Source organism: Sphaerodactylus townsendi, linkage group LG11, assembly GCF_021028975.2.
Source record: "Sphaerodactylus townsendi isolate TG3544 linkage group LG11, MPM_Stown_v2.3, whole genome shotgun sequence".
Taxonomy (NCBI): Eukaryota; Metazoa; Chordata; class Lepidosauria; order Squamata; family Sphaerodactylidae; genus Sphaerodactylus; species Sphaerodactylus townsendi.
The window spans coordinates 13447929-13473012 of record NC_059435.1 but is presented as its reverse complement, the minus strand read 5'-3'; the positions used below and the strand labels follow the sequence as shown (position 1 = coordinate 13473012).

Below are 25084 nucleotides of genomic sequence, written 5' to 3'. Positions count from 1 at the left end.
AAGTGTCTAGGACAGTGGTGGCGAACCTTTGGCACTCCAGATGTTATTGACTACAATTCCCATCTGCCCCTGCCAATTGGCCATGCTGGCAGGGGCTGATGGGAATTGTAGTCCATAACATCTGGAGTGCCAAAGGTTCGCCACCACGGGTCTAGGAGAAAGAGCTGCTGCCTCCACTTCCGGATATACCCAGTGCAAGCTTATGGATGAATAGCTCACATGAATCTAGGGGGTAACGTTGTCATCAAGTTGCAACCAACTTATGGTGATCTTGTAGGATTTCCAGGGCAAGTGATGTTGCGAGGTGATTTGCCGTTGCCTGCCTCTGCATAGTGACCCTGGCCTTCCCTGACGATCTCCCATCCAAGTACTAAACAAGGCTGACCCAACTTAGCTGTCGAGACCTAACAAGGTCAACCTAGGCAGGCCATCTATGTCAGAGCAGATATTTACTCCAAATGAACTAACTGATAATGTGATAGCTGAGTTATTGAAATGACCCACGGAAGTAAGAACATGGCACCCTGGTCAAGCCTTGTCTTAAGACTAGTGAACGTTATTTTATCCTCAGGTTAGGGGTGGCATGCAAGGGAGGGGAGGGGGAGGGCCCCCCACATCTGGACATGGTCCACCCACCCTAGCGGAGGGAGGGAACGGGGAGGGGTGGCATACACCCTCCTCCCCCTCCCTTGCATGCCACACTTACTCCCTCCCTCCCCTTCCTCTCCTTCTGCTAGGGTGGGTGGGCCATGTCCAGATGCCGGGGCGGGGCCCTTTCCCTCCCTTGCATGCCACCCTCCCCCTCCCTTCGCTAGGGTGGGTGGGCCATGTCAAAATGCTTGGCTCCTCCCCCTTCCTTTGCATGCCACCACTCACTCACTCCCCTCCCTCCCTTTCCCTTGCATGCCACCCTTCCCTCTCCCACCCTTCCCTCTCCCTCCGCTAGGGTGGGTGAGCCATGTTCAGATGCCGGACTCCCTCCCCTTCCCTTGCATGCCACCCCTCACTCTCTTGCATGCCCACACCTTCTCATTTACCATAATGTTTAAATGCAGTCCTCCAAATGGGTCTGTCCTGTTCTACCCTACCATCCTTCCTCAGAAATGGTTAACAGTTGCAATGCTCTTCTTAGTGACTGTTAAATGTTTTCAGTTTTCAAATTCTCTACTGTGATTTCTTTTTTCACATAGCTTCTGCTATTTTTTGTTTCCACCTTACAGTTTTGCACACCCAGGGCCCCATTGATGGAAGCTTATATGCCAAAGTGAGGAAGAAGAGCTCCTCGGATACCAGTATACCCAGTGGAACCCCAGGTGTCGTAACTGGTAGCCCCGATCACAGCGACCACACCCTGTCTGTTAGCAGTGACTCGGGACACTCCACTGCTTCTATAAGGACAGACAAAACTGAAGAGCGCTGCTCTCCAGGATCGAAGAGACTCTTGAGCCCCCAAGAGAAGGAGGAGTTGAACCAGTTGCTCAGTGGCTTTGGCCTAGAGGACTCGGTTGGTTCCCTCAAGGATATGACCGATGCCCCAAGCAAGTACAGTGGGACTCGCCACATTGTGCCGGCCCAGGTTCACGTGAATGGCGACGCCAAGCACAAGGACAGGGAAACAGACATTCTGGATGATGAGCTACCCAGCCATGACCTCCACAGTGTGGACAGCATTGGGACGTTGTCTTCTTCTGAAGGACAGCATTCCAACCACCTTGGCACCTTCAGTTGCCACAAGAGCAGCCAGAATTCCCTTCTGTCGGATGGGTTCGGGAGTAACACCGGTGAGGAGCACCATAACACTCTGGCTCCGGATCTTGGGATTAGTGTAGACCCCATGTACGAGAGGTCCTTTGGAAACACCGAGCCAAAGCAGTCTCAGCAACTGCCCAGGAATCCTCCAGTTTCTGCCCAGCCGGCGACCTACAGTCCCAGTAGCTATTCGACCCAGACGTGGGTACGCCAGCAGCAGATGGTAATCGCTCACGAGTACGCCTACTCCCCAGACAATGAAGTAAGACTCGGCCTTCCCAATCCAGTGGAGAAATTGGGAAAGCCACAGAGCCAAACCAGGGTTCCAGACACTCCTGCTCGGGGCAACAGCAGCAAAGATGCTGTGCTGAGAGGGCTAGGAAGTGTGCCTCCTTCTAGTGAGACAGCAGAACCCCCTAGCCCTGAAGTTTTTAAAAGATTAGACGCCGAGAACGTTGCCAATGACGTTGACCTGCAGTTGAACACGGGAAGCAACCTGGGGGCCATGCCGTCCTCCCCTACTCTGGATATCGATCAGTCAATTGAGCAGCTGAACAGGTTGATTTTGGAACTGGACCCGACATTTGAGCCCATCCCGACCCGCATCAGTGCTGTCAGTAAACACGCCGGTCAGCTGAATGGATTTGCCAGCCCCGAAATAGATGTGGGAGGTGTCGGAATCAGCCCCAGGTTCCATGGGAAAATGGAGGCTACCAACAGGAATCCGCCCCAGCAGGGTGAGTTATTTTTTAATAATGCATGAATGAAATGCTCCCTTCCCTCACAGTGGTTGAAGACCACCCCTGCTTGGTTTTGCACAGCATAAATCTGCTAAAATGAGAAATGGAATATCCATGAGTGACTCCTTTTCATCCCCCTTTGTGTGGAATGTTGGGATGGAACTGACAATCAGTCATCTTGTGTAATAATTGGCTTTCTCCATGCTGTTGGATCAAAAATACTCTCATTCCACAGGGCTATCTTTGTGAGTTGCTGATATATTAAATCCAGCAGACGCTCATAAATAACAAACTCCAGAGAGGCTAGCTGGCCAGATAGTAGCATTTTACTCCCGTCTTCCACATTTTCTGTTTCTAGATCCCTTTTTAAGGCTGCAGGGATAGGACGGGTAAGGTTGTTCCAACAGTTCCAGTTTTGTAAGCAGGGAAGAATCGTGTCTTCAATGGCTGAGATACATGCCTGAGTTATGTGCATTTTGGTTGAGAGGACCTTACAAATGAGCATTTTAGAATTTTGATCAACATTTGCTCCATAGTCGTTTGTACTTAATTTAAATGGTGAGGTGCCATTGCAACTGTGAATCAGTTCCCTTGGTTATTGTTCATCCTGGGATAGCTGAGGATTGTATGATCTGTGCATAACCTCGACATGTGTAAATGTTCTTTCCCAATTAAAAAAAAGAGAGAAATTGGAGCTCTCACAAACAGCTGCACATAAATATTATCGTGTGGTTTAAGAAAATGTGTGTGGCTGTTCATGGGGAGAGGATTGGCTGGCTTGTTGGTCAGGTCGACATTTGAACTGGTCCTGTGAGGTTCCAGGCTGCTCAGAATAAATCTTAATTATTCAGTAACATTCCAAGGATCTTCCTTTATAACCCCAAATTGCTGTTCAGCGTTCATTTTTTCTGAAGGGAAATCCACTTTCTCTAAATTACAGAGCAAGGGTTGGCAGTGGGAGGAGGCGGGTTTTGTTATGTTCTCTTTCCTTGCTTAAAAAAGAACTGAAATCCTTCTCTGTTGTACACAGTTGATGACAAACAATTTCTGTCTAGTAATGGTCAGCTGTGCCTCCACATGGGATGGGTTTGGAAGGAAGGCCTCTACTGCAGTTTGGAGAGATTCATCTAGGGCAGAGGTCTGCAACCTGTGGCTCTCCAGATGTTCATGGACTACAGTTCCCATCAGCCAGTTGGCCATGCTGGCAGGGGCTGATGGGAATTGTAGTCCATGAACATCTGGAGAGCCACAGGTTACAGACCCCTGATCTAGGGCATAGGTGTCAAACTTGCGGCCCTCCAGATGTTATGGACTGCAGTTCCTATCATCCCCTGCCAGTATCATGCTAGCAGGGGATGATGGGAACTGTAATCCATAACATCTGGAGGGCCGCGAGTTTGACACCTGTGATTTAGGATAGTGGTTCCCGACACGGGGTACACGTATCCCCAGGGGTTAGTGCCAGAGCATTTGGGCATATGCAAAAAAAAAATTACATGATGAGTTTGCTAATATGGAGCACAATTTTAGGGAAATTGGATACCAAGAGGTCCGCAAGTGAAAAAAGGTTGGGAACCACTGTTCTAGAAGAAAGTGCCTTTTCACATACAGCAAAGCATGAGAAGGAGCCCATTTATTTCCTATAATGTCCCAACCGTCTACGATACTCAAGACTTCGCAATGAATGTTTCATTTTTCTCTTTTTAATACATTCACAATCCAGCATTAGATAATTAGAAGCATGCTTGGTTTCACAGAATTGGAAAGAGAAGTTGGCAATTTCTTTGTGGGTGCATTTAGTTTTAATCTGAGGCGTTCCAGAGGTCAATGTTGTCTCAATCCTCACTTGACTTCTTGAAATTCTGATTGTTCACTGAGGCAAATATGACCTCTATTTGTTTGTTTTTTTAAAAAAATACTGAGTCCATTGGGTTCCTTCCTATCTGAAAGGCCTGTTGATGTGTTCTTGTCAGGTTGACATGGGTTCTTGGTCATCAAGTCGGTGTTCTATAGAGAATAAATGTAGGCTATACATACCTGGATTCTAGTCCATGATGTGCTGTATTGATCCCTGGGTGAGCTAGAACCAGTGTCTGTTTTCCTCACCACACAGGGTTGGTGTTTCATGCTCTTCCTTTTCATAGATGGAGGTAGGAGTGCAAAGAATTTCAAAAATGCATTAAATAAACTTTGGCTAAAAAGTGAGGATGATCAGATATGGCCGTGGTGGCGAACCTTTGGCACTCCAGATGTTATGGACTACAATTCCCATCAGCCTCTGCCAGCATGGCCAACTGGCTGATGGGAACTGTAGTCCATGAACATCTGGAGAGCCACAGGTTGCAGATCTCTGCCCTAGATGAATCTCTCCAAACTGCAGTAGAGGCCTTCCTTCCAAACCCATCCCATGTGGAGGCACAGCTGACCATTAGAGGCTGATGGGAATTGTAGAGGCCTTCCTTCCAAACCCATGCAGTAGAGGCCTTCCTTCCAAACCCATCCCATGTGGAGGCACAGCTGACCATTAGAGGCTGATGGGAATTGTAGAGGGAATTGTAGAGGCCAGAGGCTGATGGGAATTGTAGTCCATAACATCTGGAGTGCCAAAGGTTCGCCACCACTGAGATATGGGATCAGTGTGGGCTAGCGGGAAAAAGCAGCAGGCTCTAATTTGGAGAACCAGGTTCAATTCCCCGCTCCTCCACATGAAGATATGAAGCCATCTTGTCGTCTTCTTCTAAATGCTCCTTCATTAAAAAAAAAAACCCTTCCCTGTTTGTAGACAACTAATATGTCAATAATTCTTACTAATGGCTTGTTTTGTATGGAAGACTCATTCAATCATGTTTGAATGGTCCTCCATATAAAAATAAAAGTTCCCTGAAGACGGTTAAAAAAAGGAAGTGCTTATTTTGATATAGATCAAATGTATAGATCAGAACAAGATATATTTGGCAAAGTTTAAAGAATTTGATAAGGTTTAAGCTGTCATCTATATACTAATGGCAAAGTTGGTCAAATCTGAGAATACTGAAATTCGGTGAATGAAACTGTGAATGGACAAGACAGATCTTTCTATGCCTCTGAAAGAAATACATTGGGGAGCTGAAAAAACTCCAAAATGATTTTTTAAAGTGCCTGTAGCTTTAATAAATGGATTCCCTCATTTGCTGTTGCTAGGCAACCAAAGCATTCCAAGACTTGGTTTCTTTGAGTGAATGCAGGAGGAGACAGCAGGGTCCTTTCCAAGGCTGTTTTGGCCTTTGATGGAAGCCTCATCAAAGCCAGGCCTTATAGCAGCCACTGGGTATCTTGATACTGTCTGACTTGTGTGATTCTCTTAGACCTGGCTGCTTGGTACTGTTCAACAGCAGCCACCCAGTGAAAGGCAGTGATGTATAGCAGTTAGAGCATCACAGCGGGGTCTCTGGAAGATCCAGGTTTGAATCCCCATCTTGCTATGTAAGCTCACTTGGTGATTTGGGGACAGTCACATGTTTTCAGCGTAAGTATGTGTTGCGAGGAGAAAAAAAGGAGAAAAGAAAAATGTAGGTTGCTTTGGTCTCCACTGTGGAGAAAGGCAGAGTATCATGGAAGATGGAAAGCAGATAACACACGGGTTGCTGAATGATTGAGAAGGAGAGAAGGAGGCAGGGAAAAGGGAGGGGATATGGGGGTTGCCAGGAGAGGGGAAAGAGGAAAAGAAGAAGAAGGAGGAGGAGGAGGAGGAGGAGGAGTTTGGATTTATATCCCCCCTTTCTCTCCTGCAGAGACTCAAAGGGGCTTACAATCTCCTTGCCCTTCCTCCCTCACAAAAAACACCCTGTGAGATGGGTGGGGCTGAGAGAGCTCCGAGAAGCTGTGACTAGCCCAAGGTCACCCAGCTGGCGTGTGTGGGAGTGTACAGGCTAATCTGAATTCCCCAGATAAGCCTCCACAACTCAGGCGGCAGAGCTGGGAATCAAACCCGGTTCCTTTAGATTAGGGGAAAGTGAGGTGCCCCCTGTAAATTCTTGAGGGTTCCCAACCATGCAGATGGGCCAAGCCCAGCCAGTACCACACAACTGTGCCAGTTTTCCTTGGTAGAATCTGCTGGGAGGAAGAGCGAAACCAGAAGACCAAGGGGTAGATAAATGTAGTAGGTTGGCTACTGGGTGGGAAGGGGAGAAGGAACCAGGAAAAGTGGAGAAGCTGTGGGGACTTTCAGGAAAGAGAAAGAGGAACTAGTGTGGGAAGGGGAAATGAGATGACCTCCACAAGTCCTTGCAGGTTCCCACTTGTTTTTGTATATTGCACATAAATGGTAAAACACTAGTATAATAAAGACATTCTAGATGGCCGGACACTATTTCCATGGTGGCGAACCTTTGGTACTCCAGATGTTATGGACTACAATTCCCATCAGCCCCTTCCAGCATGGCCAATTGGATTGCATTGGATTGCATCCAAGAAACCTGAGAGAAGGCTAACTAGTAGAGTACAGAATCTTCCTTGCAGTTCTCGGAAACGTCATGGTTGCGAAGGGAAATGTACCGGACTCCACGCTACGTTTAACCACATGTCAGTTTTGAGTTGGGCGAGGCTCGATAACATCTCCTCATTCCACAACTGACCAAGCCCTGACTTTTATAGCATTCATTCTTCATCGTTCTTCATTTAACCAATTTTCCCCTTGGAGTGCGGGGAAAAAAAACTCGTCTGAGTTATCATAATGAATAGATGTGACTTGAATTAAATGTTCAGCTAGAATCTGAATTAAATTAAACGTTCAGCTAGAATCTGCCGCTTGAGATGTCGCATTTCTTTTTTTTTTAATGCCGACATTAGGGTGGTTGTGACAGCTGTAATTCTACAGGAAATGAGCTTCCTTCCAGATTCTTTGATCGTGTTTCCGCTCTTGGTGGGGCAGCTGTGAGCAGTTTTCTCAGATTCTTGTCGAAAACTGTTCACCTATTCAGATGATATTTTGTGTATATTGATGTGCTTCGATCTTGGGATACAAAAAGATAAAGGGGAACAACACTTGAAAAAGCACAACTTTCCCTTGGGATATGTTTCTGGGCAGCCAAAGATGGAACCTCTCTCTGCCTATTAAGCCTCCACAGCTTAAATGGCTGAGCGGGGAATCAAACCCGGTTCTCCAGATTAGAGTGCACCTGCTCTTAGCCACTATACAACATTTGGCTTCTGTGATGGAGGAGAGTCTGAAACCTTCCTAGTAGGGAGGAAACTGATCTACCTACCCAGTCATCCATTTCCTTTGGCTTTTGCCTGGGATGGTGAAAACTTTATCCCGGAGACAAAGACGTGTGCCGTTTTTCTTTGCCCAGTGAGCAGCGGACCCAAACATGTACCTCTTGTGGTAGCCACGTTGTCCTTAGTACCAGTGTGTGCTATGAAAACGAAACTGGTTAAAATGACAGGTCGGTTTTATTTGTTGTATGTCACCTTGGTATCCAACTCTTCACCCAAGGTTCTCTGAGGGATGTATAATAGTTTATCTTCTTCTGTCTTCCCAATGACCCTGAATTCAATGCATGGCAGCTGTGAAACAGGCAAACTCTATGCTGGGGATAATTAGGAAAGGAGTTGATAATAAAACTGCAAGGATTGTCATGCCCTTATATAAATCCGTGGTGCGACCGCACTTGGAGTACAGTGTTCAGTTCTGGTCGCCACATCTCAAAAAGGATATCGAAGAGATAGAAAAAGTGCAGAGAAGGGCAACGAGGATAATTGAAGGATTGGAGCACCTTCCTTATGAGGAGAGGCGGCAGCGTTTGGGACTCTTTAGTTTGGAGAGGAGACGTCTGAGTGGGGATATGAATTGAAGTCTATAAAATTATACATGGGGTAGAAAATGTTGACAGAGAGAAATTTTTCTCTCTTTCTCACAATACTAGAACCAGGGGGCATTCATTGAAAATGCTGGGGGGAAGAATTAGGACTAATAAAAGGAAACACTTCTTCACGCAACGTGTGATTGGTGTTTGGAATATGCTGCCACAGGAGGTGGTGATGGCCACTAACCTGGATAGCTTTAAAAGGGGCTTGGACAGATTTATGGAGGAGAAGTCGATCTATGGCTACCAATCTTGATCCTCCTTGATCTCAGATTGCAAATGCTTTAGCAGACCAGGTGCTCGGGAGCAGCAGCAGCAGCAGAAGGCCATTACTTTCACATCCTGCCTGTGAGCTCCCAAAGGCACCTGGTGGGCCACTGCGAGTAGCAGAGTGCTGGACTAGATGGACTCTGGTCTGATCCAGCAGGCTAGTTCTTATGTTCTTATGTTCTTAAGGTTACATTGAGAAGAGAGTGACTCAGTGGCAACTCAGCGACTTTAACAGCTGAGTGTGTCTCACATTCAAACCCCCACATGGTTGTCACCCTACCATGTAGTCTTTAAACTACCAAGATCCTCCACCCAAGCAACCATGGGAATGTAGATCCCTGCAACGTATAAAACATTTTCACCTAGAAATAAAGGTCAGAAGCAGTCACAAGGAGATAAAAAATAAGGCTGAGGACAAATGGTGCAGAATAAACTAAGGATACCTTTTATTACTCAGTTAAAATTCCCGAATTCGTTACGCATTCCACTTGTTGAGGGGAGTTTGCTAATCTGTCAGAGATTCTTCAAAAAAGAATTAAGTAATAAAATATATGTTCAGTTTGTTTTGCACCGTTAGCTTTAGCCTTATTTTTTGTGTCTCCTAAACCAATTCCATACCCTCATAACTGTCCTGGCTTCTCATCTACAGGAATTTGTAGCTTGGTGAGATGCCGAGGATACTCTGTGAGAACTCACTTGAAAGACGGTTCCCAGTTCGACGCATTCCCTCTGTGGGTTGCCTGCACAATAATGTTCCCCATCCCATCATCTGCCAATACAAAATGTTAAAAATATTCTCAGCAGCCTGTAAAGTCGTGGAGCTTTACAGCTGATTACAAGAATGGAGAAATACCTTCAGCAATCTTTTGGGTGTGAAAAAGATCAAAACATGCAAGATGGCGGTGTTCTAAATCCTGGTTTAGTATACTCATTTCAGAAATGAGATGGGGGAGGAGAGAGAAAAATGTGGTGCTGAGCGTTTCCAACTGTTCTCTTTTTGTGAGGTTCTCTGGGAAAGGGAGGTTTGCAACATGACAGGAAACTGCTTCTTCCTCCAAACACACTCCCAGAGTTTCCCCTCAGGGATTGGTGAGGACATTCAGGTTTCCACCAAAGTGCTATGATGCTAGATCCCACACTCCAGCAATCCGGGGAGTAGTTCTTTTGTCCCTGTCTGCACCTGTTAGAAGCGCAAAATTAAGGATTTGCTTCGGAAATCAGGTGGTATCTTTCTCTCTGTGTCCAAAAACAAAGGCAAAAGGACCCACTTCCTGTCCTTGGAGGTGTCTCTTTGGCAGTCTGAGGGTACTGGGCCTCCCCATCCAAATGGCCAGGCAGAGAAGCCTCACAGGGGTTGCCTAAGACTCTCTGCATCAGTGTTCTCCATCTGTAAAATGGATCAATGTTAGGGTTGGGGGTCACCACAACATGAGGAACTGTATTAAAGGGTCGCGGCATTAGGAAGGTTGAGAACCACTGGTCTAAACCAACCGGCACCTTTAGGGAAAGGGAAACAAATGCAGCAGATAGATAGGAGGGAGCCAACTAAAATCAGCCCGGCCCCAGACTGCCCCCTCTGTGGAGGCACAGGGACACTGTCACAGCGTCCTGCGCCACTGTCTGACGGTCGGGGAGGGTGACAGTGGCCCTACACCGGCGATTTTGCCCCTCTATTGTCTCCCCTTTCAACTCAGATATCCTTCCCTACTCTCACCGTTCTCCCCACTTGCTTCCAGTCCCTCCTTTAGGAAGAAACTCCACCACACGGACAGGTGCATGTGGTTGAGCCATAGAAGTTTGGATTGTGTGGGATCGTTTTTAAACCAGAGGGCCAGTTTGGTTCTGCCACTGGATGAGCACTTTCTTTTTGTGAGGCAAATTATTTGTCTCCTTTTCTGGAAAGTCAGGAACCAGCCCCAAGTAATCCTCATCCAGGTAGCCCAGGTTAGCCCGATGTCGTCATATCTCGGCAGCCAAGCAGGATCGACCCTGTACTTGGATGGGAGACCACCAAGGAAGCCCAGACTCTCTACACAGAAGCAGACAATGGCAAACCACCTCTGTTCATCTCTGGCCTCGAAAACACTAGAAGTTGGGGTTGCTAGAAGTTGGCTGCATCTTGATGACACTTTCTTCCAACACCATTCATGGGTATCCAGACCTGCATATTTTTGAAGGCTTTTCTAGCTGTAAATGCAGGCAAAGCATTAGGAGCAACAACAATCCAACCCCAGTCACACAGCCTGGAAAGCCCACAACAGCCCCCTGTATATTTCGTAGAATTGAATGCTGTGATATGTTCAGCTGGGCTCATCTTCCGGCTTGTGTGGGGAGGCACAAAGAGAGCCATGAAACAGCTGCAGTCTCTGCCTGAGGGCTTCTAGGTCTGATTCAGAGCACTGTTTACTTTGAAAACCCTTCACGGCCAAGCTAAGAGCAGGTTTCCACACACGAATGCCAAAATTAACTATGGTTTGGCAGCCATCCCTCTGTGCTTATACAAATCCAGGCACCCTGGCTGCTGAGACCTGCTGCTCATGTCGTGCTGAGAAATTTTTACATTGAGATGTTAAGGACACCTGTGTAGTCCGAGGCAGATCCTTCCGACTACGACTCAGAGGTGTCCAACTGTGACGGTTCAAATGTTCATGGACTACAATTCCCATCAGCCCCTGCTGGCACAGCCAATTGTTCAATTGATGGGAATTGTTGTCCATGAACCTCTGAAGTGCCACAGTTGGACACCCCTGCTGCATATACTAAAATATATATCTAGTTATGCTTGTCACCTGTGGTTTCTGAATCAGGTACCCATGCGATTCCCGTAAAACACAAGCAAATTGTGTGGGAGGGGGAAAGAATCACCTCTACATGAGAAGAGGAAGAAGAGTTTGGATTTATATCCCCCCTTTCTCTCCTGCAGGAGACTCAAAGGGGCTGACAATCTCCTTGCCCTTCCCCCCTCACAACAAACACCCTGTGAGGTAGGTGGGGCTGAGAGAGCTCCGAGAAGCTGTGACTAGCCCAAGGTCACCCAGCTGGCGTGTGTGGGAGTGTACAGGCTAATCTGAATTCCCCAGATAAGCCTCCACAGCTCAGGTGGCAGAGCTGGGAATCAAACCCGGTTCCTCCAGGTTAGATACACGAGCTCTTAACCTCCTACGCCACTGCTGCTCAGGGAAATTTACTGGAAAAATGAATAATTCCCTTTGGCATGCTGGTGTCTCATCCTGAGTCATATGTATGAACAGGGAAGTTGGGCTGTTGTTACTTTGGCTGGTTACTGCTATGGAGTTGGATATATTTATTTTTTTTATTTACACCTGAGCCTCCTCCTCAATGGGGACTCAAAGTGACTTTCGACATTCTCCTGTCTTCCATTTTTTCTTCACGATAGTCTTGCAAGGCATATTAGCCAGAGCGTGCTTGACTGTCACAAGGTTTCCCAGCAACCGGCCATGGTGGCGTGGAGATTCGAACCTGGGTCATGGAGATCCTCAACATTTTTACCATTACCCTAAACTGACTGTCATGGGTAATGGGCCACGTTCAGGGTATTTGTAGACGCGTTCGAACACACTCTCCTTATTTTTCATGAGAGCCCACTGTACAAGTTCATCCTCGTGGGCTGCTGCTCTTCAGTCTTTTAGAAGCGTGCATTTGGGCTAGCTGGTAAAAGCTGGCCCCCTGGGTCAGGATTCGACAAAAGGCTGGGCATGAAGACCTCTTCCATCCCAGTGGCTCAACTGTCAGTTTCATGTTAACCCAACAACGAAAGGGCTTCTTGTTTTCTCATTAAGTAAAGGGAAACAAACCCCATGTTTTCCATTTCCTTTCCCATTGGTGTTGTGAGTAATTATGTCACCTCTGGGGGTGGTTTGGAAACAAATATTTTGTCTTCAAGATACTACTTAAAGTTCAGTCTGGGATGCAGATGTGTCTCTGCTGCTGTCCAGCATCACATTTCTGGGTGACGTCATTTTGGCATCTTAATAAACGGTTAACTGCAGCTGTAATGCTAAAGGGAAGCAGATTGTCCTTCAAGTGTATTGTGTGCAGAGCTGCGTAAATGTGCAGAACTCAAGTCTGAATAACGTAGCAGCAGACACTTCCATGAAAGGCAGCGGCATTCTCTGGTGGCTTGTTTGGAAGAGTTTACTTTTCCATGCCTCTGGTTATGGGATGCTCGAAATCTTTATTTTTGCACCTCTGTCTTGCTTTGTTCTAAAGTACGGCTTGCAAAAGCTGTAAATGTGAGCAAGTTAAAAACTGTCTGTAAACTATTTTAACCGCTGCAAAGCGAACGCAGTATTTTAGCGGAGCGTTTTGGAAGATTTGGGCAAAGCAATTCTCAGTTCTTCCAGGATTCAATCAATGGTTGTGGTCCTCAGGGTTAAGTTCTTTTCACTCAGAGCTAATTTGCCAGAGGCGTGGTGACGGGTCAGTCAGTACTTTGTGCCAGTGTGGTGTAGTGGTTAAGAGCAGGTGGATTCTAATCTGGAGAACTGGGTTTTATTCCCCACTCCTCCACCTGATTGTCAGAGGTTTATTTGGTGAACCAGATGAGTTTCCACACTCCTACATTCCTGCTGGGTGACCTGGGGCTAGTCACAGTTCTTTGCAACTCTCTCAGCCCCACCTACCTCACAAGGTGTCTGTTGTGGGGAGAGGTGGGCTATACATCCAAACTCCTCCTCCTCCTCCTCCTCCTCCTCCTCAGCATACAAATGTACTACATAAAATAAATAGCGGCGAAGGAGGGAATTTGCCCTACTGGGCAAGAGGCTGCCGTGCGTAACCTGCTCACATATGAACAGATGGAAGGACTCAGTGTTGAGTCAAACCATTGGCCTGGCTAGTTGAGATCTGATCTCCAGCTGGAAGGATGTCTGGCTTGCCTCAACCAGGGCCCTGGCCTCCACCTGGGGGAACTCTCTGTCAGGTGAGAACTGGGCCCTGCAGGATTTTGTAAGAGCTGTTCCACCAGGTAGCAACAGTTGAGGCAGCAACGGTCTTCCATTTATTCAGCTTCCCTTTTCTATAAGCTTGAAAATGTTCTACAAATGTTTTGAGCATAAAGGGCCAGTATTAGGTCCCGCAGGGCCCTGATCTCATTTGACGGCGTGTTCTACCAGGCTAGGATCAGAGGTGAGAAAGCCAGGCCCTGGTCCAGGACAGCTGGACAACTTTTGGGCCTGGGACCACCATCAGGTTGTTGTTTGCTGAGCACGGTGCACTTTGAGGAACTCTTTGAGGAGTTCTTTGAGGAATGTATTGGGAGAGGCGGTCACGCGGATAGGATAGTCCCACACCATTAAGAAGAACATGCCTTTCCCTCCTGTAAGGAGACTCAAGGTGGCTTACAAACTCCTTTCTCTTCTTCTCTGCACAACAGACACTTTGTGAGGTAGGTGGGGCTGAGAAAGTTCTGAGAGAACTGTGCCTAACCCAAGGTTTCCAAGCAGGAATGCAGGAGTGTGGAAGCAAATCTGGGTCACCGGATTAGAGTCCATCTGTTTTTAACCACATACCACACTGGCTCTCTTAAGGGCTTTAAAGATTAGGACCGTAACCTTTATGTGTACACCTTTCTTTCCTCTTTCCTCTTTGTTCATGCCTTGTCTTTCTGCACTGTATACTTATGGTCAGCCAGGACAAATTGTGGCAATAGCAGGTGTAGAAATATAGAGCAATTTGGAGGGGACTGCCGCTTGGTGACATTTGTATCCATATAAATATGCTTGCCCAAGTTAGCCGAGTTTCTTCAGATCCCAGAAGCTAAGCATGGTTGGCACTGAGTAGTACTTGGACGGGAGACCATCAAGAACGACCAGTGTCGCTACGCAGAGGCAGGCAATGGCAAATCATCTGCGTTCATCCCTTTCGTTGAAAACCCTATAGCAGTGATGGCGAATCTTTTAGAGATCAAGTGCCAGGGGCGGAACGAGGGGAAACTGCGCCCGGGGCACCCGTGCGCCCTGTACCCCTGCTCCACACCCGTCCACCCCCGCCCTGCCCTGGAATGCCCCGAACCCCCCCCCCCGCCACACTCCCGGAACACCCTCACTATGCCCCCGCAGGGGAATGCGCCCAGTGTGTCGCGCACCCCTTGCTCCCTTGGCGCTATGCCACTGCTGAGTGCCCAAACTGGGGCGACGGTGCACGTGTCCACAAAGAGGGTTCTGAGTGCCACCTCTGGCACACGTGCCATAGGTTCGCCACCACTGCCCTATAGTGTTGCGTAAGTTGAGGGCGACTAGACGGCACTTCCCACCTTCGCCCAGTGTGCTTAGGATTGCAATAACAGCCAGAAATATGAGTGGGGTTTTTTGCCTTTCGTACATCATGGAATGACCTACCTACACTAGTCCCCATTTCTACATTATCTGAGCAATATCCAGCTCTGTACCATTCAGGTAACTGAGAAAGGCTGTAGAATAGGCTTGACACTTTTCACATTACCCACACAATTTAAAGGAATCTTCCGTGCCATAAAGACAATGGGAAAAAGAGGGGCTATTTAGTGGTGGGGGGACTCTTTTCTTGTACACTTGTAAAATATCAGTAAAGTACTTGTATGCTTTTGTGTGTACGGAAGGTCTACTCTACCCAGGAATGACTTTGCTGTGGCCTGCTTTGCCCTCCACTCTTAAGGATCTCCAGCATCAGCTGACTTAATGAATTGTGTTATGCTTCTGTGTGGCATCACAATCCGAGTCAGGGTTCCCAAGCCCAGGACAATGCACAAACCGCAAGGCTTCATGCACAGGTGTTGTCCAAATCCAATGTCTTTTGTAGCAGTGCAAGTTACAAGCAAAATGTTGACTTTGCACCCGCCACGTTTGTCTAAGAAGTAATCAAACACAGAAGTGGGGATTAGTTTTTTTTGTTAAGACAACCATTGTGTAATAAAGACAGAGTTTGTAAGACCATGCGGCTAGAAGCGTAAATTGAAGTTGGGTGTGTTGACTGGACAATTGGGGGTTAATTTTTTAAAAATAAACTGTCCGGGCCCTGCGGGACCTTGGTGATTTCCGCAGGGCCTGTAAGACTGAGTTGTTCCACCGGGCCTTTGGAGAGACCAGCCGCTGAGTGTGCCCCCCACCCCCCATTACTTCCTGGGTCTTCAATGTCATCAGAACCCATTACCTCCCCCCCGCTCCTCCTTTTTAGGAAGGTTAAGTTTAAGTTTTAGTTTAAGTAAGGTTTCGTGAGACGCCTTTTCTGGAAACAATTACTGTTTTAAGTGTATTTTTGGAAATTATAGTCATGCTGATTTTATATATACTATTTTATGTTGTACACCGCCCAGAGCCCTTCGGGGATGGGGCGGCATATTAAACAAACAAACAAACAAACAAATAAATAAATAAACAACAACAACACTAATAATAGTAGTAGTAGTAATAATAATAGTAATAGTAATAATAGTAATAGTAGTAGTAGTAGTAATGATAATAATAATAATAAAAATAAAAATAAAAATAAATGTTCTAATTGACGTGTGGTAAAGCCGAAGACATCAGTCCTCAGAGAAAACGGTGTTGGCGGAGTAGGATTGGCCAGGTTGGAGGTTGGAAAGTCACTGAGGGTTGTGGGTGGAGCTAAGGAGGGTGGAGTTTGGGGAGGGACCTCAGCCTGGGTATAATGCGATGGGGTCTTGCCTTCAAAGCAGCCATTTTCTCCAGGAGAACTGACCTCTGTAGCCTGGAGGTCAGTTGTACTTCTGGGAGAATGCTAGGCCCCTCCTGGAGGTCGGCAAGGGAGCTTTAGCTTTCAGCAGAGGTTGCTTTAGCAGAATATTCTCAAACAGATTGAAAGACAGATCAAGTATCAAGTAACTAGCGTATGGAGACCCATCTTTGTCTTGACAACAGCCGGGGCAGCTATTTTTATCTTATTGTTTTTCCCTTTTACAACAAGGGAGAAAGAAGAATTTATTTTATTCCCTTCGGTGAGTCTGAAATCCTGTCCAGACGCAGCCTGCCGGATGGTCGGACAAAGAAACGGGATGATGTTACAAGTTGTTTTTAACTGCTTAAATGGGCATCTTAGGCCAGTGATGGCGAACCTTTTTGAGACCGAGTGCCCAAATTGCAACCCAAACCCCACTTATTTATCGCAAAGGGCCAACCCGGCAATTTAACCTGAATGCTGAGGTTTTAGTTTAGAAAAAAATCGATTGGCTCCCCCTTCCTCCGCTCCACCTGCTCGAGCAGGGGCCAGCCTGCTCTAGCCTCCAGGAAGTCCCACAAGCACCGCTCTGTGCCTCTCTAGCAGCTCTGCTGCCTCTGCACCCTCCCCCCTCAGGCAGCAGCCACCCAGAACACAGGCACCAGGCCCGCCAGCCGAGTCCTTCCTGCTCACCATGGTGCGCGTACGTCATGCTCAGTGGCCCAGGCCAGCCTAGATGTGTGTGGGGGGGGGATGATTTTCCACCCCCCACGACAAACTCTGTGTGCGCGTGCCCACAGAGAGTGCTCCGAGTGCCACCCCTGGCACCCCTGCCATAGGTTTGCCATCACTGTCCTAGGCAGCTCCCTGAACACATGGAAGCTCTGGTGTCTTTAAATTGCCTGATTGGTCGCATCACTGACAGGCATTTATTAAACCGTGGCCAATTTCTTTATTTCCTTCGGAGCTGGGGAATACTTTGGGCTCTGCAGGCTCTGTCTAAAAAAGCGATTTATGATCCAATACACTCAGAAACTGATGTTGAGGGATTGAAGAGGGAAAATGCTGTGCTTCCCAAAGTCTGGGGAGACCACAACCATCCTCCAAAGTTGCTGTTTCCAGACCCTGCCGGGTGACTTTTGGCTAGTGAATTACAGGATGAGCTAAAGGCAGTATCTAGCTTACAAAGAATCTGTCTGGCTCTAGTGTGAAGTTAAAAACTATTTTTATGAAAATAACTAAAACATTCAAATAACAGACCCATAACTCTTAATCAACAATAAAGTATACATATTATAGATAACATCAACAAAGCAATGAATAATACAAATACAGTGGATCCCAAAGACAATACTAAGATATCAAGTCTCTGCAATAAAAGTATAACTTTCAAAGAGTTACTTTCAAAAAAGTATAACTTTCAAAGAGTTACTTTCAAAAAAGTATAACTTTCAAAGAGACTAATGGTATAGATGCAAAGGATACTGTGGGGCCAGGACAGCATCTCTGGTCCTACACAGCTGAATTAGTTGAAGACTAATTTAGAAAACACCCAAGAAACAGTTTTGAAACAGAAGGTAAGTTTACTGGACAGCATAAGTATCTGACCAGGGTGTCCCCTTCAGTAAGAGGCACATCCCACTTCATACAATAGGACCAATTTTATAGACACAAAATTTAGAAAGTTACAGAAGGTTAGACCCTTCCGGGTGGCTCTCAAAAGAGACACGCCCAGCATAGAAAGAACCTTAGTTTTTATAGATACAAGAATACAGACGTCATACAGTTCATCCCCTTAAGTTTCACCATGATCCATACCTCTTTCACGTGCCATAAGCATGAACCTTAAAATCCCATTGGATAGATCTGTCTTCTCGTCACAGTAAGACAGCCTCTATTCTACACATTCACATTCCTTTTTGACCTGCTGCAAACAAGCAGGCTTCTGCTGGTCACTATACAGAAGCTCCATTTTGATTCTTCATATCTTTGGTTCATACGAATTTCCATATTCCTCAATCAAATACAATTTATAGACATTCTGATCCGTCCCCACAATACCACGCGTCTGATGCCAGTAAGCATTCAACTTCAGCAGATATGCTTCATGTGTTCATAGGTGGACGCGCAAAACGTCAGGATGATGATGAAGAAATTCTTGACTGTTGGTCAATAGAAGGTGGGAGTATTGATGCGGGGAAAATCAACACTTTTGACTGTTACATTTTCCTCAGCCACTTTAGTCACAATCATTCTATCATAATAACAATAGTAGATAATATGAACAAAGAAATAACCCCACGACATAGGCACAATTATAATAATCTGACACATAGAAAAAGATAGAAAAAGATAGAAAAAGTGCAGAGAAGGGCAACGAGGATGATTGAGGGACTGGAGCACCTTCCTTACGAGGAGAGGCTGCCGCGTTGGGGACTGTTTAGTTTGGAGACGGCTGAGGGGGGATATGATTGAAGTCTATAAAATTATGCATGGGGTAGAAAATGTTGACAGAGGGACATTTTTCTCTCTTTCTCACAATACTAGAACCAGGGGGCATCCATTGAAAATGCTGGGGGGAAGAATTAGGACTAATAAAAGGAAACACTTCTTCACGCAACGTGTGATTGGTGTTTGGAATATGCTGCCACCGGAGGTGGTGATGGCCACTAACCTGGATAGCTTCAAAAAGGGCTTGGACAGATTTATGGAGGAGAAGTCGATCTATGGCTACCAATCTTGATCCTCTTTGATCTGAGATTGCAAATGCCTTAACAGTCCAGGGGCTCGGGAGCAACAGCCGCAGAAGGCCATTGCTTTCACATCCTGCATGTGAGCTCCCAAAGGCACCTGGTGGGCCCCTGCGAGTAGCAGAGAGCTGGACTAGATGGACTCTGGTCTGATCCAGCTGGTTTGTTCTTATGTTCTTATGTTCATATATAGTGTACTTACAAATATAAATATAAGGAGCCAGAAGAATCTGAGTTTTGGCTAGTCACAGTTCTGGCAGAACTCTCTCCGGCGCACATACCTCACAAGGTGATTGTAAGCTGCTTTGAGACTCCTTTTGATAGAGAAAAGCAGAGTATAAAACCCAACTCTTCTTCTTTTTCCTTTTTGGTTGTCCCCCACCCTCTACATTTTTGTAGGGTTATCAGTGGGGAGGATATTTTCCCCTCTTAATAGAGGTTTAATGTGTAGAAATGAGCAGCTGAAATTTTCATGAATGGGAAAAAAAGGTTTATGGATGCCATCCAGTGCCAACTGGCCATCAGGACTAAAGGGAACCTCTGAATCCCAGTGGCAGGAGGAACATCAGGGGAAGGCCTTGACCTCTATGCCCTGTTATTGGACCTCCAGAATAACTGGTTGGCCATCATGAGAGGCAGGATGCTGGACTACACGGACTACTGGTTGGATCCATGTTGTTAGGTTTTATCAACACCTGGTAAATATTACAGTAAACTATTAAAAGGATTAGACTGCTTTTTTCTCCTGAGAGCCCTAATTTTGTGCATTTGCTTAAGTACTACTCGAGTATAAGCCGACCCAAATATAAGGCGAGGCACCTGATTTCACTACAGAAAACTGGGAAAACTTATTGACTCACGTATAAGTCGAGGGTGGGAAATGCAGCAGCTACTGGTAAATTTCAAAAATAAAAATAGATACCAATGAAATTACATTAATTGAGGCATCAGTAGGTTAAATGTTTTTGAATATTTATTTTTTTAAAAAACCCAGTAAACTAGCTCTGTAAGTGGAAAAGAGGGTCAATAAAAACAATATGGTATCAACAATAACTTTAAAAGTACAAAAACCTTAGCTCACTCGAGTATAAGCCGAGGGGGGCTTTTTCAGCATAAATAATGTGCTGAAAAAGTCGGCTTATACACGAGTATATACGGTAGTTCTGGGGCTCAATAAAGCTTTCACATTACATCTATGGGTTTTTCTCCTAAGAGACCATGCCAAGTTCTTCCATTTGTTTGCCTTTATGAAGATTCTTTGGTTTAAGTTTTCACATGTATTTAAATAGGACATGGTATTACCTCCCCCTCATACACCTACTTTCAATGAGCAAATAAAAGAAGAGAGCGTTGTTTTGGTATACTTTTGTTTCCATAACACCGATAAATCTAAACCATTTGTTTTCAAAACAATGCAGTAAATTACACAGGTTTAAACTGTTCGTAACAGTAATTTTAATACTATAAATTGGCTTGTCAGGGCTTTCCCCTCTCACAGAGCTAAATTAGTTTTTTTTTTAAATTATGCTTTCACTTTTTGATGTTTATTTTTACTTCAAAGCATTCAAGTGAGGTTGCTGATTTATTTGGGAGGGGATGTTTAACCCTTTTTTCTGTCTCGACTCTAGTATAAATTGCTACTAGAGGAAGAAAAAGACTCCTACAGGTAATATTGAAAATAAAATCAGTGGCCCTAAATAACAGCTTTGATTGTTTAAAAACAAACATGAGAAATTCTGAAAAGGGATCTCTGGTAACCTTCCTTGATTGGCCCTCATCTGAGGATATGCAGAAGAAAATGTTTGACCTTGTTACCGGATTACATGTAGATTTTGAACTGTGCCATATTCTGGATTTGTCTTTGGTGACGGAGAAGTGGCAGAAGCCGACACCGGATGTCTGAGTAAGATCCCAGTTAAAGAACAATCAGTGGATCCCTGGATATAAGCTGATGGTTTCCCGGGAGTGTTCTGGATAGCCGTGGATCCTCTGGATATCTCTCCAGGGTTCTCAAGAGATAACTCAGTAATGGCTAAATATTCCTTGAACGACATTGACGTTCCCCTACAGCAGTGTTTCCTAAACTTTTTTTCCCCAATGGCCCGGTTATTTTAATACCTCTCCTCTGTGACCCACTAAATCATAGGTGTCAAACTTGTGGCCCTCCAGAGGTTATGGACTACAGTTCCCATCATCCATGCTGGCAGAGGATGATGGGAGCTGTAGTCCATAACATCTGGAGGGCCGCGAGTTTGACACCTGTTCACTAAATTGTATGGCCTATTTATTAGTACAATTCTGCCCGTGCTGGCTCGGCAGGGGCAGTCCCAGCCCCGGGCCAGGCCTTATCTGTACGCGACAGCGTCAGTGAGGATCCCCGGGATGCTGCTTCCAACCCCACCTCCCTTGTGGCACCTGTGTCTGCCGCGAGCTGCGGCTCCATTCCCAGCCCCTTTCCGGGTGGTCGGCTGGCTGGGAAGGAGCTCTGAAGCTGCTGTATCACCCCGGCTGGTCTGGCTCAGGTGGGTGGTGCCCTCTGAGCAAGAACAGGACTGAATGGTCAGCCGCAGCCCTGGACATTAGGTGACCCAGCATTTTGCTTTCGTGACCTGGGACCAGTGGGTGGGATCAAAAATTTTAGTAACAGGTTCCCATGGTGGTGGGATTCAAACAGTGGGGTAGCGCCAGTGGGGCTGGGCGGGGCACAACGGGGGCTTGGCCAGGCATTCTAGGGGCGGGGCATTAATAATTTCTCTGTTACTGTAAAAAACTCTTACTGTAAAAAAAAGTTCCTAATTTCCAGCTGGTATCTTTCTGTCCATAATTTAAACTCATTATAGCAAGTCCTATCGTCTACTGCCAACAGAAACAACTACTTCTCCTCTGATTGACTCCCCGTCAAATACTTAATACTTTCAAATACTTAATTTTGTTTCTAGAAATCAAAAGAAGGATACTTTCCTTAAACAAGGAACTTTACCACATTTCTAAAATGTTTTTAAAACAGCCCAACGGGGAGAATTATCCCGTTTTCTACCTTCGCTAACCAGCCACATAGGAAACAACAGGACTTTATGATTTTTGGACCCAATGGAATTTCTAACGGAAAAGCGGACCCAATTAGTAACCCTCTCTCGGCACACACAAATGATTAGTAACCCACTCTCGGGAACTGGTGAGAACCTGCTGGATCCCACCTCTGCCCGGGACGCTGGGAAACACTGCCCTACAGGACTGCATCCACAGTTCACGTCAGTTGATGACGAGGTCCAGTGAGTTTGGCCAGTATAACCGAGGCTGAAAAATGAGAATGGCTGATATCTCACTCACTCACTCACTACTTTGTGGATACGGTTACCCCTCCATTCACTGCAATATATCAACAACATGGATCTGCCATGTCTGAACGGGTCCTTATTGGGCATAGTAAATTGGGATCATATGTTTCATCTGGATAATTTAATCTGGATCTTCAGAAGTACAAAAATGTTTCTAGGAACCAGAATTTGGATCCTGTGCTGTACCTGGGGATCTTTTGCATATAGCTTTGTTTAGCAGACCACTGTAATTGATGTGGTTTCCAATGTGCGCATGTTTTTAAAATCCGAAAAGGGGGGATATAGGAATGTTCACGCAGGCTAGCCTTAAGAATGTGTGGAGCAGGGGAGTCGCTGACCTTTTCTTTAATGAGAGCTACTCCTGATTAATAGAAAATATTCCACACTTCCTTCCCCGACCCCTGCCCAGCTTGTTACTAAGTTCTGTTTTGTCCAAGAAAGAGAATGTGGACCAGGAAGAGCACCAGAAATGAAGCCAACAGTCAGACAGCACAGAGGAAAATCCTGTGCAATAAAAGGTGAACGGGAAGACCACTGGTAGATCTTTCTGCTGCATTTCCCTGAGTCTTCCAGGGACTGTGCAAAACTACTTTGCAGCTGGCGGCACACTTGTAGGAGCTCACCAGGTGGAGGCCCCTGGTGTAGAGGGTTTTACCTTCATTTCTTCCAGATTGTGTAATGTCCCTGTCTTGATACTGCTCAAATTATATAACGTGGTTTTTAGGTTTGGGTTGCTGTCAGAGAATTCTTCTGTTTCCCTGCTCCCTTTTTGTCAAGCGAACTGTGCAAGAGAACTGGCGTTTCTGATTTAAAGAGAAATAGTGTGCAGTTTGATTCCACCTCTTCTTTTGGGGAACAAAATATTTTAAAATCAGAAAAGCAACTTCCGGTGTAATTTACCTGCGTGTTATGCTCAAAATAGGGGTGTCTGCAAGGATGTGTTTATCACTTCCCTACATTCTCCCTATCGCTTTTGCCTTTGCATTATGACCCAGCAACATTTCAGGCAGCTGTAGAAATGCTTAACTCTGCTTTTCTTGTCAATTTGCAATTGCGTGCGTATGGTTACATGTGTCGTGGCTAAGAGAAGGTCTGTAATCCGGAGACCCAGGTTTGATTCCCCACTCCTCCACATGAGCAGCAGATTCTTCTCTGGTGAACTGGATTTGTTTTTCCACTCCTACACATGAAGCCTGCCGGGCAACCTCGGGCTAGCCTCAGTTCTCTCTGAACTCTTTCAGCCCCACCTACCTCACATGGTGTCTGTGGTGGAGAGAGGGAGGGAAAGGAGTTTGTAAGTTGCCTTGAGACTCTTTATAGGAAAGAAAGGGGGGATATAAATACAAAAGCTTCTTCTTCTAATTAAATGGAATGCAGTATTGTAGAGTGTACTTTGCCTTTCAAGTTTGTCAGTAGCTTCACAGTTATGCAGTTTTGTATTAGACTGCTGGACATCCCACTTACCTGATCCCTGAACTCCATTCTACCTGATCACCTCCTTATGGCCCAAGAGATTTTTCTGCAGAATGCTTTGCCTGTGTTGTTAGAATTCAGTTGAGAAGCTGCCAGATTATTATCATGTACAAACTTTGTTGTGTTTTGCTTGAATCTACAGGATCCCCGGGAGACTGCGTATTAGGGGGACGCAGCAGGAAGTTAAGTTTTGGCCAGTATGACAACGACCTTCCAACACAATCGTTGTATGCAAAGTGCGGATGGGGGAAGTCATCTGCCATTGACCATCCTGAAAGTCCCAGGCCTGTAGTCCCTGGAGGGGAGGCCAAAGAGGTAAGCATTATTCAAGGAAAAAAATACCGGTGTGTTTGGGAACCTTCGCCACGACCCCTACAAAGCAGGCAACAAGCGGAGATACTTTTGGACTGTAGGGTATTTTCTCACCTGTGGTCTGGCCAAGTTGAGATTAACCGATGTTATAACTTTAGTCGTGACCACATTCTCTGGTGTGACACAGTATTAATTTGTCATCCTAAGTTTGCTCTAGCCATACCAGAATACAGGTGCATTTGGAAAACATGTCTGATTGCACATCTAGTTTTTTTTCCCAGTCAATCCACCTTTATGGGCATATTATACAAAGCAAGAAAAGAAAAAGGGAGATGCAGTGAACACACTCAAGAACAGCTTGTATCCGACCACCGTTTGCACACTCATCTTGATGATCTATGACCGTGGTGGCGAACCTTTGGCACTCCAGATGTTAAGGACTACAATTCCCATCAGCCAATTCCCAATTGGCCATGCTGGCAGGGGCTGATGGGAATTATAGTCCATAACATCTGGAGTGCCAAAGGTTGCCACCTCTGATCTATGATAAGAATTTGTCTATCTTAGTTACATTAAAGTTATAATCACTCAGCAACTATACAATTTTTGTTGGTCCGAATAGCCTTTTTTGCTGCTAATATAGGAGAACAACTCGATTCTAAGAATCATGTAATTGGGACAGTTCAGCAGGATATTGTCAAGAAACTCTACCCTATTCGTGCTGCAAGCACAGACTCTTTCTTGATATGGAATTTTTAGCTGCTGCCCTTGAAGAATGACTGATGGTAGTACATTACGTCTAGCTGGGTAATAGACCAGCCGTGGCTGGGCTCTGTTAATTGGAATAGGTACTTAACCATACAGCCAAAACATCTAGTTGAAAGGATGTGGAGTGTGGCTAGATGGCAGTCTCATTTGATTGTGTATTCTGGGGC

At 45.9% G+C, this 25084-nt stretch overlaps 1 protein-coding gene across 6 annotated transcripts in view; it reads left to right on the top strand.

The window, feature by feature from the left end:
• TNS3 (tensin 3) overlaps window positions 1-25084 on the top strand; it is a 339136-nt gene that overhangs the window by 239192 nt on the left and 74860 nt on the right. For all 6 annotated transcript variants that reach the window (XM_048511801.1, XM_048511805.1, XM_048511803.1 and 3 more), the window contains 2 exons: window positions 1221-2486; window positions 23980-24152. In XM_048511801.1, coding sequence (XP_048367758.1) covers window positions 1221-2486; window positions 23980-24152 — 1439 coding nt within the window. The remainder of the gene's footprint in view (window positions 1-1220; window positions 2487-23979; window positions 24153-25084) is intronic.